The 15,556-nt window shown below is 41.2% G+C and overlaps 3 protein-coding genes across 5 annotated transcripts in view; 1 reads left to right on the forward strand and 2 right to left on the reverse strand.

Moving 5' to 3' along the window:
* fam124a (family with sequence similarity 124 member A) overlaps positions 1-7,075 on the reverse strand; it is a 32,273-nt gene extending 25,198 nt beyond the window's left edge. Inside the window, exons 1-2 of the mRNA XM_085435145.1 lie at positions 6,813-7,075; positions 2,314-2,345 (exon numbers count right to left, since the gene is read on the reverse strand). Coding sequence (XP_085291271.1) covers positions 2,314-2,345; positions 6,813-6,892 — 112 coding nt within the window. The 5' untranslated portion in view covers positions 6,893-7,075. The remainder of the gene's footprint in view (positions 1-2,313; positions 2,346-6,812) is intronic.
* A 1,852-nt stretch (positions 7,076-8,927) lies between these two features.
* tsn (translin) lies at positions 8,928-12,326 on the forward strand. Its single transcript, XM_085435246.1, has 6 exons — positions 8,928-9,145; positions 9,903-9,996; positions 10,082-10,178; positions 10,448-10,563; positions 10,650-10,729; positions 11,036-12,326. Exons 1-6 carry the CDS (start codon positions 8,957-8,959, stop codon positions 11,264-11,266), a joined length of 807 nt encoding a protein of 268 aa, XP_085291372.1. The 5' UTR covers positions 8,928-8,956; the 3' UTR covers positions 11,267-12,326.
* A 108-nt stretch (positions 12,327-12,434) lies between these two features.
* Positions 12,435-15,556, reverse strand: part of arhgef49 (Rho guanine nucleotide exchange factor 49) — a 70,400-nt gene continuing 67,278 nt past the window's right edge. For all 3 annotated transcript variants that reach the window (XM_085435149.1, XM_085435148.1, XM_085435150.1), the window contains exon 8: positions 12,435-15,470. In XM_085435149.1, coding sequence (XP_085291275.1) covers positions 14,642-15,470 — 829 coding nt within the window. In that variant the 3' untranslated portion in view covers positions 12,435-14,641. The remainder of the gene's footprint in view (positions 15,471-15,556) is intronic.

Consider the following 15,556-nt stretch of genomic DNA (forward strand, 5'->3'; position numbering starts at 1 on the left):
TTCCTTCAGTTTAATTAATTGATTGGTGTCATCTGGCTTCATGGATATCGATATATATAAAGCAACTTATCAGCTTTTATTGCAGTTTCCTCACTTCTTACAGTGTTACAGGGATGCTGTATGCAAAATTTTAAGAGCCATGCTAAAGATGAATCTGGACAGATGCAAAACAGGTCGTTTTTAGAACTTATACGATGTCTTATTATACAAAGTAAAAGAACAGTTTTCAGCCAATCAGAAACTATATCTTCTTAGACAAATGGTGCAAATTGTTTTACTTTAAAAAAAGGTCCTCTGGATGGATTTCAGTGTGTAAATGTATGCACGGTGTTTGCGCTCAGTAGTAGTTCCTGTCCAGCAGTGGACTTGTGAATGTGGTCACACTCTGTCCTGCAGTATGTATTTAAAGTTCTTGTGTTTTCGGACAGTGTCCCAGTGCACATTTTGTTCCAGCTCTGACCTCCAGTGATGACAATGGTGGGCAGAGGCTCATCTGACACAGCGATGACACAGGAAACAACAGGGGAAAACCAAACCAGACTCTCTCCTGGATCACTGTGTGTGTTTCACTGCTTCCTGGCTTACGGGTGCGGTTCAAGTGGGATAACGCAGCTTCCTGCAGACCAGATTAATGGGCTAATATTGGATATAATCCTCCCATTGTAAAAAAGCCTGGAGACCTGGCAACCAGACTGAGAGCAGGCCACGGCCTCTGCAAACACAGACCTTCACAATCACGTACACTTTCAAAGAAAACTATGGACACACCCACAGTGTGTAAAAAATGCCCAAGACAGGAAAATGGCCTAATGATGCGAGACAATTCTGTCCAAATTTTGATTATTTATTATCCAGATTACTTTTTTTTTTTTTTTTTCCCCCCATTTATTGTTATTTGTGAGACTTGGGAAAGCAGTAACATTGTTAACCCACAATGTGTAAGTTATTATCCAGATTACTTGCTGATGTTTCTCTCATGTCATGTGCACGTTGCTTCAGATTTGTCTACCATACTGGATATGATACAACCACCGGCTGCTAATGAAAAATGCATAGTCCTCCTATTGGTTGACAAGTGATTCCTACAGGTTACTGACCAATGCTTAGTGAAATCAATCAAAAAGAAGGTGCTGTACCAGAAACCTCTTTAATGTTGCTTTGGTCACTATTGGATTGCTGTGGTTGCCGATAGTGTACAACAACACTTGCCAGCTGCTAGTCAAACTGTAGTGAATATTAAGAAACTGCAACTGAGACAATCTGCTAGCATCAAAAGTAATTACACTGAAGTTTTTGCCAGCTGCTCAGGGAATACACATTTTTCCTTAGTCAACACTATTGTTATACATCCAAAATTGTGGAAAATTGACTGTCACATGGTTAGTGACCATGTGATTCATGTGCCTTTAGTTTACTACACAGGCAAAAGCGTGTTCACACAACCAACTATGCAAGTACAGGCAAATAAATGTATGCTTAAACTTGTGACTGGGGCAGCGAATGGTTGTCTTTGTCTGTGTGTTAGCCCTGCGACAGACGGGCGACCTGTCCAGCGTGTACCCCGCCTCTCGCCCTAAGACAGCTGGGATAGGCTCCAGCGCCCCCCGCGACCCTAAAAAGGATAAGTGGAAGCGAATGGATGAATGAAACTTGTGACTGGATTTCTAAGCCTTATAACATAAGCCGATGTCATAATTAATAAAAAATATGGCCAAACCTACCAAAACAAGATCCAAATATTGATGTAAAAAATACACGTATAACACATTTCTACACTTGAATAAATTTATTAGCTGACTGAAAGGTTTGGTTAGAAATGCTTCTTGTCATGGGTGAACAGTTGCTGTGTATCTTAATCGAAAATTGTTGCATAGTTTATCTCATGGGACTGTTGCTGTGTAGATTATAATGATGATGCATCTGTTTACTTACCTCCCTTTTTAGGAGGACATTAAAAGTAAGCTTTTTATGTTTTCCCTCCACTTTGGCTTCTTTACCTCACCAATACAAATGTTTCATTTATCCCTGCGACTGCTAACCATTACTAACGTGTAAAATGTAATGTGTAGCATACAAACCGAGGTGGACAGAGGAAAGAAAAATGTAATAAACAATGTTGTTGTTGCTATACAAATACTCTTCCCTAAAATCTGCTGTGGATCTTACAGGCCACTAAACACAAAGACACAAACACAATCCTGGCCTGTGAGTGGATTTATTTAGTCAGTGTGTATTAGGGAGATAAAGACCTGAGCCTGAGCTGTGTGTGTGTGTGTGTTAGCAATACTTCATGTCACTGTTAATTTTACTTACTGCTTGTTGAGGACAAGGGACTGTAATCAGACCTGCAGAGGACAAAAGAAAACAGATTTTTTTAAAAGGCAGAGGAAATGTCGACAGAGAGGACAAGACAGAGAGAGGAGACAGAAGTTTATATTACAATATGAATTGCAATCTACATGATTTACAGGATGACACACTCCTATTTCAGATGAAGTGCTGACATCTGGCTAAACAGTAGGAAAGGTCCAGCTGGAAGGTCAGCAAAAATGCACACAGAGATTTCAGAGTGGTTTCTAACGGAAGGGATAAAAACGCAGGCATTTGCTCAAGTACTACTTCCACTACTGAGATACAGTACAGCTCCTAGCCTCTTGTATTTTACTTGAGTTCTAACTACTGCATTTTCCTAGTTAATTAACACATTAAATAAAACTTCCTGTTTTTTTAGGAGCTAACAATCCCACTCAACCAGTAAAAACATCAAAAATGCTCCTTACACACTCACACATTAACAACAATAATAATAATAATAATAATAACTATTCTTATCCACATGATTGACATGATGCTGGAAATAAAAGGACGTGTGTGTGCCGGATTTTAATGTGTCATGAATTACTACAACCATATTGTTTCTCTTAATTATAGAATCAGTTCAGCAACAACTTCGTTGTTCCTTCCAAAAATTGGATAAAAAGATTGGTAACACATTCTACCATTAAAGTTACAAGTCATACAACTCAAACTAATGACTGTACAAGCGGAAAATATGCTCACTGAATCAGACATATTGGGAATTTATGACATTTAAAACATAGAAACTACTGAAAGTGTGAAGCCATCACTGGTATTAGCACGTAGATAAAAATAATGTTAATCACACAGTTGATTTAACTAACTTAAAAAACATACTGGTTTGGTTTCCTAGCCAAACCAAGTATGAATAACTACAAGAACTGGCATATAAAGTATGTGGCTCCAAAGCTGGTGGAAATAATGTGTAAATATGGCCAAGTTGAGATAATTTGGTTTTTCCCCTTCAATCTGCTGACAGCGTGTGCACTAGAAATACCTAGCTAGAGCCAGGAAGTGATTAGCCTAACTTAGCACAAAGACTTGAAAGAGGCTAAATTCTCCTGGCTAAATTCAAGGGAAAACTACCCACCCCTCAAAGCTCATTATTTCACTCCTGTATCTTGTTTAATACGTACACATGAGTATAACAGTTACATTTTTATGGCTGTACTTTGGCTTTCTTATAATGCTGGATTCTTTGTATATTGGTTCAAATGACAACCAGTCTCCCTGGAGAGAGGCCAAAACATTTCCAGTCCTTCTGATTTCTGTGCTATGTGAGGCTAGCCATGCCCAGGCTCCAGTGTTTTTGGTTGCACCAGTCTTTATGTAGAGTTCATTACAAGAAAGGGGGGGGGTATATTTATGGTTGGGAAAATGTAATTGATGAAGTAAAGGGTCTTCACTTTTTGAAGATTTATCTGCTCTTAAGCTTCAAAGAAAAGATAGAGAATTACATTTCAGCTAATCTGATCTCCAGACAGAGTAAAATTATGACATTTTATGAAATTACATCCAAGACGTGTTTGCCCACATACAACAAGGCTGACTGAGGAGCTAACTCAAATCCTGCAATTAATAATTTGGTGAAAAGGTTGCATAACTCCAGGTTCACATATATGCATTGCAACTTGACGATATTAGTCCCACAGGAGTCCTCTGACAGCCTCCGCACACTCTGTGAGTCCATCTCTAAACTAATAAAAGTCTCTGGAACTGCAGGAAGCAGAAGAGCAAGTCTATTTCCTGCAGCAGGAGGTTATCAATCTAACTAATGGGCATTAGCGGTGTAGAGAAAGGAATGGGTAAGAGTGAGGGAAGCAGCAGGTGTGAGGACACAAAGGTAAGAAAAGATGATGGGCTTGCAGAGGCAATATAAATATTGGGAAGAACAGAAATAAGCAGAAAATTGCAGCAAAAGGGGACAAAGTGAAAGTCATACTCTCATCTCTGAGTGCACAAAGAAAAATGACAAGGAGTGGGAAAAAAAGTAGGTTTATGACTCTTTGAAATAGAGTTGGAGGTAGTAGTGTGCGCAGTTGCACACTAGTCTGTTTATTTTGATGGCTCCTTTGGGTGTGAGCATTTGGCAGGGCTACCCCTGCAGTGCCGGCTAGCATCCCGCCTGTGGTTCCCAGTCTGGCCGCACTGCCTCGCTTCATCTCCACCCAAAGACAATAAACACAAAGTGAAGCGCAGACAGGCAGCAACCCAGTCATACGCATAAAGTATGAGCGCAGGGTGACCCAGTGGGCTTGAAACTGAGTATATATACGTATATTTAAAAAAACAAAACAAAAAAAACTTCTTTGACCCATGGAAAGCTAAAACAGATTCAGATGCAGAGCGATGAAGAGGGACTTAGGATGGCAAGAAAGGGATGAAGATGAAGGCATAAGCTAACCGAAAACGTTCGACTGTTCCAAGCGGTGACTCATGTGAGCATTTTACGGCCTATCACCTCTAAAGTCAGGCTCTGGTTATATTCAGGAAGGATCTTTATCACGGCTTAAAAGAAACCAGACATGACTGATGGTAGATGGAAAGTCTGTATTCAATAACAACATAACATTATCATCCTACTTCCCCCAGAGCAGGGGTCTATTTACACAACCGTGACGCATATATTCATGTAGGTTTGTTGGTGTTCAGGAATAAAAATTATAAGTATTCTGTTTTTCTCGTTTGACAGAACAGCAGTTATATAAGAACACGGCAGAGACAAAGTCATACACAGGACCGACTCATCTATTTATAACTCACTAATAGGGGGTTAAGATGGACTTTATGACCAACAAAATATTGTTTATTTTATTCATTTATTCAAATGCACTGGTGGAGTGAAAGCGTTCTAAATCTAGTGGATTGAAGAAGAAGAGGTGGGGGATGTGAGCAGGTGGAGGTGGACGGGCCTGGAGTTTGTCATTTAACAAGGATACTTTTCACATACAAGTACTTTTAATGTAACTGATATTTGTCTGTATTTTGTTTTTAACCATTAACAACACAAACATTGATTATAGGCTAAATTCTGAGACGCTACAAGGCTGCGAGTGGTGGCAACAATTAGGTTGGACTGCTTGATATGGTGGCCTCGTATTTTCTTAACCGTGTGCAATTACACAATCAAATGTAAAACCGTGCTTGCACTACTAGATAAACTATTTTATGTAAGCCATGACTGAAATGAAATCCTGTAATAAGAATATATAGAGTAAATAACAATTAACCTAATTGCATACCGGGCTTTTAATCTTTCTTCCACCATACATCTCCGTGAGGGATCACAAGGATCTATATAGGCAAGGTTAATACAATGTAAAGGCATAAAGAAACCTTGATGTGTAATCTGGGAGTTCAGAGATGTGCAGTTTGCCTGTGACTAATCTGTAAGGACACCACAAGCCCTTTAGCATAGGACATCATGTGACATGGTCATGTGTACATGAATGCCTCAATCGTTCTTCTGGTTTGTCCCGCACATGGTCAGTTTGACTTCAGGGTTTTCAGACATATGGGACACGGTTTATTCAAACACAACGAGTTATATTTACCTAGACTTAACCAAGCTGCTTTGAAATGTGAAAATAAAGAAAGAAAAGTTGACGACACTTTAACTTCATCTACAAAACAAGCCACAGCTGGACTCTAACCTCAGTCTCCATGGTGAAAGTCCTGTGTTTGGTCCATTTAACCAGCCTTTATCCTGCTGCCTCTGTAGACTTATCATAAAATAAAATAAAAATCTCACTTCATCTTCTATCAGAAAGCCTTTCTGAAAAACCCTGAAGGCAAACTTCTCACACAAACTCACTACCAATTTTACTCTTTACTTAAAACAACAACAACAACAAAAAACAAACTAATATCCCAAACACATTAAAGACATATACGATCATCACGTTTATCGTGTTAAAGCTTCAAAAAAATGAAAGTGAACCTGTCTTTTAATTTTGCGAGACATACAGAGACACAAACACGCACGGAAAACAACTAGTAAATCCTTCACAACAACACAACATCAAATCAGTGACATACCGCAGGAGACAACGAGGCACATCTTTGTTTAATGGCTGCAAAAGAGTAAACAGCGTTAACTTAACACGCTTTCCTGCCAAACAACTTTGAGTTAGATCTTTTTTTAATATTCCGCTAAAAATATTAGCATCCCAAAACAGCTTGTCCCGAGCTTAGTCTGCCTCAGTAGCAAGTGTAATATATAACATTTAAAAAATAAAATAAATAAGCATGTGAATTTAACTGAGGATCGTCGAGACCAATAAGCCAAATCTCATCTAAAATAAAATAAAATAAAAATGTTGTGTGCTTTCTCGCTTCTTCTTAAATGAAAATGAGAATGCACGTTGGCTGTGGTTAATTTAAAATATTTCCTAATTCCAAAATCCCAAACATTTAGTGAGATATTCTGCATCTGTTGTTTCTCCTTCACTCACCCTCCAGTCTCGGCTCCCGAATCCACGCAGTCATCTTCTGTTAGGACTTTCTCCATCTCAGAGGCTCGGACGCGTAGCATTTAGCTGCATTATTTCAGTGAAAGCCACAAACTGAGCGTTCAAACGCCTGGAGAGACCACACTGAATCAGACGAACAGAAAACGCTCTAAATCCCCGCCGGTGCCTGGGTCCGCACACGAGCAGAGGGGTTTAAACTTGTTGGATCAACAGGCTGACTTTTCTGCGTCAGCGGCGGGCTGACGGGATGCCTTCAGTTGCTGTGGGAAATCTGACGACTACAAGCGAACGAGGCAAACGTTTGGATTGGAGTTTGGATTTTGTTCTCACATGTTTCAGTTTCCTGCTGCCAACATTATACCGGTATTACCGTGAACGGTATGATATGGCCCAGCCCTAATTCATAGTGTCTTCTAGACTAGTGGATCAGTTGAAGGGTCAGATGCATCTCTCAGCTCCAGTTTCAGAGCTGTGCTGAATTTTCCTCCCCTATTTCCTAAAGACATGACTTTCAGATACTGTTCATCTGCTGTAGATAGTTTTTAAGTCTGTCTACTTCTTCCACTTCTTCTTTTGTATTCCACTTGTGCAGTTTATCATAGATTCAAAGTGCCTTGAGTTAGGTGACTTTTTAAGTCCTTGAATAATGCATAGGTCAGTATGATTTTTTTTTTAAGACCAAACAAGCCTCAGAAAATGGTCCGGTGCAAGGACCAAGCTCACCCTAAGAAAGCCTGGAGAGCTATGCCTCAAGACAACTTAAAAAGTCTGACACCTTGCAAGTAAGATATAAAGAAACTGCGGGTGGCTCGAGAGTTTTGCAGTGTACTGTAGTTTAAAATACGAAATCAAAATTATAACCATAAAAATGGGGATAAATATTCTGACGTAATTGTGATTTAAACTACTACTCCAGTATTTTTGTTTTGTTTTTCATTTTAAGAGCGTTGAGCTAAAGACGTTTTTAACTCATAGTTTTTAAGACGGGTGGGTATATCTATATTTTTAGCAGTGTATGTATTTATTAGTGATGAAAATCCAAACTCTCGCACGTAATGAACGATGCACCTGGGGCTGGTAAGGCTGCGTTAACGAGCAGCACGCAAAGGCAACAGTAGCAAAAGTGCTGGTTTGGCGCCGTCAACAGGAAGGATAAGGTAATGCAGTGAGTCTGTCTTCCAGGTGGACCCACTGAGGTCAAAGAAGGGTCAAATTTTCTAACTGTAGACAAAACATTTTTTAGGCTCCCCCATATATCCCCATACTACCTTTAGCTTCCCTTACATTTAATAAGGGTTGCCTGTAATTGCACACCTGGATTTATTAGGTAAAAATATCACTTTCATTTTTTGGTTTTTTTGTAATAACAAGCTGTTTAAATTTAAGCAACCACAGCATACACTGAAGTAATGAAATAAGCAATGAACAATTATTAATCTATATATTTAAAAAAAACCCATCTGTCTTCTACTTTTAAAACAGAAAAATGCACGATGACGCCGGCACACAGATTTGGTAGATATGGTTATTAGTGTGAGTAGGACAGAGCTCAAGAGTAAAATACGATACAAAATGAAGGAAAGGTGGCAGAAGCAATGGGAGGAAGAGAGGATAGGGCGATGGTTTTATAAGATCCAAAGGAAGGTGGGGGAAATGAGAAGTACAGGCGGAAACAGGAGAGAGGAGACGATTATATCTCGACTGAGATTCGGACACACAGGTTTAAATAGCACATTGTTTTTAATAGGTAAACACTGTACAGGGGAGTGACTGCAGTAGGGAACGGGAAACAATAGAACATGTTTTCTTGAATTGTCAGAGGTATGATATTGAAAGGAGACAACAGTTCAAAAAGCTGGACGATATGGACGTGAAGTTGGACTTGATTGATTTGTTTCGCACGACCTCTGTAAGTGAAAGTTATCGGGCTGTATTTTGGTTTTTAAGGCAGACCCATTTGTTCGAGAGGCTTTGAATTTATTTTTATTATTTTTATTATTTTTGTCATTTCTGTCCACACTCCACACCAGTTGGTGGCGGTACTGCACCATTTTGCTGTTTGCCAACCGCCAGTAAACCCTATACAGAAGAAGAAGAAGAAGAAGAAGGCTCTGATTTATGCATTGATGACATCATCACCAGGCGCCAGCTGGAGGCGGAGATTGACCGTTCTCGTGCACGTTGATGTGTTGAATAGCTGCGGAAGGTTCATTTTCGGTATCAAGCTTACGGCTGGATTCAGAAGAGAAATGTCTGTCACCGAGATGTTCAGTTACATCCAGGGCTTCCTGAGCGCAGACCAGGACATCAGAGAGGTAAGCACGAACAGCACAGCGTTAGCTCACAGAGACTGCTAGCTAGCAGCTAACCAGAGCCGAAGACTTGTCGTTAAACGTTTAATGAAAATATTTAACCCTGGTAAATGGGACATTATGGTTTAGCTGCATCAGCTAATAAATTTAATTCAGGTCGATAACAGTTCGCAATAAATATCACTTTTACTGAAATCTAAATATCATCAAGCTCCAGTGTTTTTACCACGCTTGTAAAGCGTTTTCCCCCAACCAAAGTTAATTTAAAAATTAGTGAATTTAATGCGGGATAGCTTTAATTCCGAATATTGCTGATTGGTTGTGGCTGTATCGCCCTAAGACAGATTTTAAACCATTGAAAAATATACCCGGGTAAAATAGACAAAAAATAACATTGCCCATTAATAATGTAGAAAATATGAATGTACTGGTGAAGTACAGAGAAAGTCTTTGTGGATACAGAGAAAGCATGTGATAAAGAGGAACTGTGGCACCGTCAGGAATGGCAGAGAAGTATATGAGGGTGGTGTAGGACATGTATGAAGACAGCCAGACACAGGCGAGGTGTCCGGTAGGAGTGACAGATGAGGTGGGGCTGAGATTATAATAGGGATCTGGTCTGAGCTCCTTTTTGTTTGCAAGGGTGATGCACAGGTTGTAAGCGTCTTAGGTATTCAAAGTGGCAAAGGTATATTGATTTTATTCGGACTTTAGTAGAAGCTTTAAACGCTTTGTTGTTCTTCATTCCCTCTTTTCACAGGATATTCGTAAGGTGGTTCAAACCTTGGAACAGACCGCCAGGGAAATACTAACAGTACTACAGAGTGTCCACCAACCAAGTGGATTCAAAGAAAGTGAGTGGCCCGTGGAGCTGTGGATACTTGGATAAAATGATTTTTGAACCTCTGGTATGATAATCTTCTCTTTTCTCCCTTTTAGTTCCCAGCAAATGTGCGAAGGCGCGGGAGCTGTTCTGCACAGTCAGGACACAAATTGCTGAACTCAAAACAAAATTTCCTATGGAGCAGTATTATAGGTAGGAATGACTTTCTTCTCAACAATTACAGTTATCGCCATGATTATGCAACGCTAATGAGTTTTTGAATGTTTGTTATTTTGTTCATGAAACCAAAACTCGCAAAATTTTGCTGATAATGTGTTTTTAACTGTCTTGTTTTATTATTAAGTATTTTTAATTTATGTGCCTCTGGCTCCCTAAAGAAACAGGACTCACTGTGAGCAGGATATCCTTAAGAAATCAAGTGTTTTTATCTTTGTTTCTCGGCTTTCTTCTTCTCTCTTTAGGTTCCATGAACACTGGCGTTTTGTCCTGCAGCGTCTGGCTTTCTTAGCAGCGTTTGTTGTCTACCTGGAGAGCGAAACTCTTGTAAAGCGGGAAGAAGTGGCACAGATACTCGGGAGTAGGTACCACTTAATGTCATAAAGTCGAAGTCTCACTGGAGAAAGTCGGCTAATCTTTGCTTCCTCCTCTCTCTCCACCTTGTAGTCGAAGTGGTGCGAGAGAAAGGCTTCCACCTCGATGTAGAGGACTACCTGGCAGGCGTCCTGATCATGGCAAGTGAACTGGTGAGTTTACTGTTAATTGTTATGTTGCTACATGCAGTCATGTTCTATATATTAAATACATTCTAGGAATCATGAGGACAAGCACTTGATTGATTGATCATCAGCAAGTTTGAGCTCCTCTATAAAAGCAGAAGTTTTGCCAGTTTGCAGGTCTGGAGCATTCAGGTGTGTGTTTTGGGGAAGAAAGATATTATTGCAGTAATTTCTGTCCTTAAATCTGGTGGTAAGATTATTTCCAAAATGTTGTAAACAATGATTTGTTGTGTATAAGTTGACCTTAACTCACCATGCTGTTTGTCGATCCAGTCACGCTTGGCGGTAAACAGCGTCACAGCAGGAGACTACAACCGGCCCCTGCGCATCTCCAACTTCATCAACGAGCTGGACTCGGGCTTCCGCCTGCTCAACCTGAAGAACGACCCTCTGAGGAAGCGCTACGACGGCCTCAAGTACGACGTGAAGAAAATCGAAGAGGTAGTTTATGACTTGTCAATCCGCGGTCTGGCCAAGGAGCCCGAGGCCGCTGGTGAGAAGTAGAGCGGCGAGGGTGCGATTGGCAGTGGGAGAAGGAGGGCGTGGTGGCTGCCCCGCCCCCAAGCTGGGAACTCTCCATGGCTGCTGCAGATTGGAGACTTTACACCACCTGGAACATGAGAGCCAGGGATCTGCCTGAGGCCCCAGCAACCGAAGACAGACTGTGTGTGTGCGTGCTTATCGGCGTATATCTGTGCGAATGCATGTGTGAGACGTGCGTCAGGTGGATGGCAGTCTGTCGGAAAGGATGGCAGAGGCGGCGACGCCCCCCATCAGATGATTTACTATCAACGGTTTGATTTGTTGCTGGTTTTGGAAACACGTTCTCAGTCTTCTGATCCCTGTTAAACTGAGCTGGTTTTGCAGCTGTTCACTCTCTTTCGCAACAGTCAAATTTTTATTATTTCTTTACAGTGTATTGATGCTTAATTGTTTAAGATGGCTCAGAGTGAAGCGCTCCAGCCAGGCTCATTTATTCTGTCATTGTTTTTAATGTGTTTACAAAGAAAAAAGAAACAAGTATTTGTGTTGTTTACCAGCATTTGATGCCCGGTGTTTCTTAGGACTCTGACTTTATTGTTTAAAAAAACAAACAAAAAATATCTAGGAGCCTCATTTATAAAGAAGATGGTCCACTCAAACTTGAGATATTAAATCTAAAATCCATAAAGAGAGTAACAACCGATTCATACATTTTTAAAGTGTTTGAACTCAGAAGGTTTTGGATTTCCATCAGTAGCATTTATAAACGAGGCTCTGGGAGAGGACGAGCCAAAGAAAAGACAAAGATGCACTTCATATGACATAAAGCTACTGTGATGAGTCAGGTATGTTCTTTGTTTTCATACAGCGCAGTGCCAACGTCTCTGTGTGTAGTACAGTGTGTCCATTTGTTTTTCATGGAGAGAAACATCTTGAAGGTTTGTTTCTGTTGTGGGCGTCCATGCTTCAGTTTGCTTCGATACTTTAATGTTGCTGAATGGTGTTTTTATATGGAAAAAAAAAAATCACTGTTTTCCTTCTATATTGTGATTTTGTTTCAAATAAATTGATCTCAATTGTTCAGTGTGTGTTGTTGTCTTTGAAATCCTAAAGATGATGCGAATGATTCTGAGTACACACATCTACGTTATAAAAGACTTTATACAGGAAAAAACAACAACAATAAAGGTTGTGTTTAAAATCTTTTAATATAATGCACAATATATTACACTGAGGAAATAAAACGTCAGGTCTTTCATACACAAATGAGGAAAAGAAACTTTAATGAAACTCTGCAGGTTTAGTTTTTTCTTTTTAAATCTGAAACTGCGTCCTCCAACAGTACAGGCGTATCGGTGTGGAGCTGAGCAGCCCTGCCCTCCAAAACACAGTGATCGTGCTACTTCATAACATAACAGCATTGGTCTTATCTGGTGGTTTTGGTTTCGATGACTGGGTCGACTTTATAGTTTCAAAGTGCTGGAATCTGCTTCGGTCGACCAGAGTCCCTCTTTTACATCAAGTATGGTCAACAGTAATGACTGTGTAACAGAGTTTTTACCAGCGGTTACACTGGAGAATATACTATTACTGAATCATAATAATAAAGTGCATCAAACAAAATAAAGCTCTCTTAAATAATAAAAAAACAAAACACACCATGAGTAGTAAAAACACAAATTAGAAGAAGACACAGAGGATCAGTCGATCACATCAGTCAGGGACTGTCGAAGGAATAATTATATTGCCTGTAAATGAATCTCGGTCAAGTGACGGAGAGCAGACGAGTCTATTTCAGAGGTTAATGCTACTATGACGGATTGCAAATACTTCAGTCAGTTTTCATTTAACAGTGATCAAGTACCAAGGCACAACAGCTCATCGCTAAGTCACATAACACAGCTGAAACTGCGTCACGACGAGATGGTTTGGATGCTTTTTCTTTGAGGCGTTTGTCGTCAAGGTAGCAGGCTTTTTCAACCTTAACGCCAGAGTTTCACAACAGAACCTTTTTTTTGGTCTCTCACAGCTACACAGAGGGTGGGATGGACAAGAAATGGTGGCATAACTGAATCAGTTAAAGTATTAAAGTCATAATAGATAGTCTATTAACAGAAAGTCAGTGATTCTAAGTGGTTTGTTTACTGAAAAGTGATATTCTTAAAATCTGAATATAGTGAGTCTCCTAAGAAGACTCTTAGGAGTTACTGATGCCAGACCAAATGATTGGTTGAAGAAACAACCAGCAAATCATTCAATAATACAAAAAACTGGTTGTTGATTCTCTGTTATTACATTATTACAACTGTGCAGAGGCCAGTGGTGGTCTCCACATGAGGTCCTGAAGCTGAGGTTGGAAAAACTCTGCACTTAACACACAGGTAGTGTTTGACGTCACCCGGTTTGACAGGATGTTCCAAGAAAGAGGACTGACGAGACTCTTCACAAACTGCTTTCATGGCACTTAAATATAATGACCGTAACAGAGGCGTCCTTAGCATTAGGGAAAGCTTTAGTCGTGCCCACCGACCAATCAGACTCCAGTTAAATGTGCCACATAAAACCCAACGACACAGTAAAGCAGGATTAACACCTGAACGCCAAAAGGAAAACCTCAGGAAAACGAAATGCATATACAGTAGCTACTTACTTTGAAACTGGCAGAGATTATTGCTGTTACGTGAGTTCTCACTGAAAGACGGTGACGCGTACAGGTCTGTACAGCCCGTTTTGAGAGGCTCTACTCCACTGCTTATCTGGCAGTGAAAGATTGCCCTACCGCCAATGTACAGTAGAGGGCGGCACACGGACACAATAGGGCGGTGACGACAAACGAAAACCACCGAACAAAAAGATGTGGACGACATTTCTGCCTTGAGAAATGTTCTTACGTCACACTGTGTTGTATTAAAAAACAGAAAAGAAACTAAAAAAATAAAGATGTTACAATTTTTCCCGTTGCAGTCGGTCATGTTCAGTCATGCTGTTCAACAGACACACGTTACTTACTGAAAAACACAGCTCTGCTTCTCCGAGAGCAAACAGTCTTTACAATCAAGGCCGACGAGATCGACCCAAGTTTTTTTCTTTGTTATTCATTTGGTCGTCCAACAATCTGACTTTGCTCTTGTAATGTAACAGTTTCAAATTAAATCTACATACATAATATTTTATGACAGTATGGCGCACTTACAGCTTCGTAACAAAAACAAAGTGCTTCGTCGTTTTCTTGCCCTCATGAGAGTCTGAGATTTTTTCTCTCTTCCCTTTTTATTTATTGTTATTGAATTCTAATGAGTTATGACAGCGGAGTCACTCGGAAATGCTTCCTGTTGTCGGCTGATTTTTGCAGTAGGAGGTTATTTACAGTGTAACAAAGGTGAGTGGTGGTTAGTCTCAGGACCGCGTTTGGTTCGTGTTGATCATGATGTTGGGCAAAGCGTTACGTCTTTTCCTCCAGGTGCCCAAGTCCCGAGCGTACCTCTTAATCTGGTGGAACCACTGCTGGGTGCGAGATTTGTCAGAGGCGCGGAAAACGAAAGACTCCCGCCGGATGTCAAGCACCTCGAATGTGTCCTCGCAGTCAGGATCTGTCGACACCACGCAGTTCCCCAGTCGGATGGGCTCTCTCAGCACTGTGAACTTCCCGCTGCTCTTGTCCTTGATCAGAACCAGCACTCCGTCCCGAATGCTCTCTCCGCCGCTTTCCATCTGATCCCCCCGAGCCACCAGGTCGGCGCACAGTCCCTCAACCGTCCGCTGCGTCCTCACCATCAGCAGGCTCTGGACGTTCTGGAACTTGAGAGCCTTGCTGCCCTTCTTCACCCACTGACCGTCCGCCGGCTGGGACAGCTGGAGCGGCCCCTCCATGACAAATCGCGTGTTTTCCCTCGCCCACCCCACCGTCTTCATCGACACCTCTCGCATCTCGATGTTGATGACCTCCCGGTTCTTGCGGCTGTCGCGGCGGAACGAGCGCAGGGACCAGGTGACCCCGTTGCCCTCCTGCTTGGTCTTCATGTTGATGTGCTCCAGGTGGGACTCGACCCGACTCTTGGCCTCACGGAGACGCGCGTAGTCGGGGTGGCACTCGGGAGTGACCTTAATGATGCGGCTCAACAAAAGCGGGTACTTGGTCACGCGCTGGAGGGGCGCCATAAGGAAGGAGCGCAGGTTCATACGACGCAGGGCTGTGTTGTCATTCTGAGAAACATCCAGGAAGATTCTAAAGAGAGAAGTGAGACAAGAGGACGATGAGAACGGAGACATTCTTACAGTCTGTGTATGTCTTTGGGGAAACTCTTAAAAACT

This window comes from Copadichromis virginalis, linkage group LG16, assembly GCF_057382275.1.
Source record: "Copadichromis virginalis isolate Kocher_CV1m ecotype Utaka linkage group LG16, C_Virginalis_male_GT1.1, whole genome shotgun sequence".
NCBI lineage: Eukaryota > Metazoa > Chordata > Actinopteri > Cichliformes > Cichlidae > Copadichromis > Copadichromis virginalis.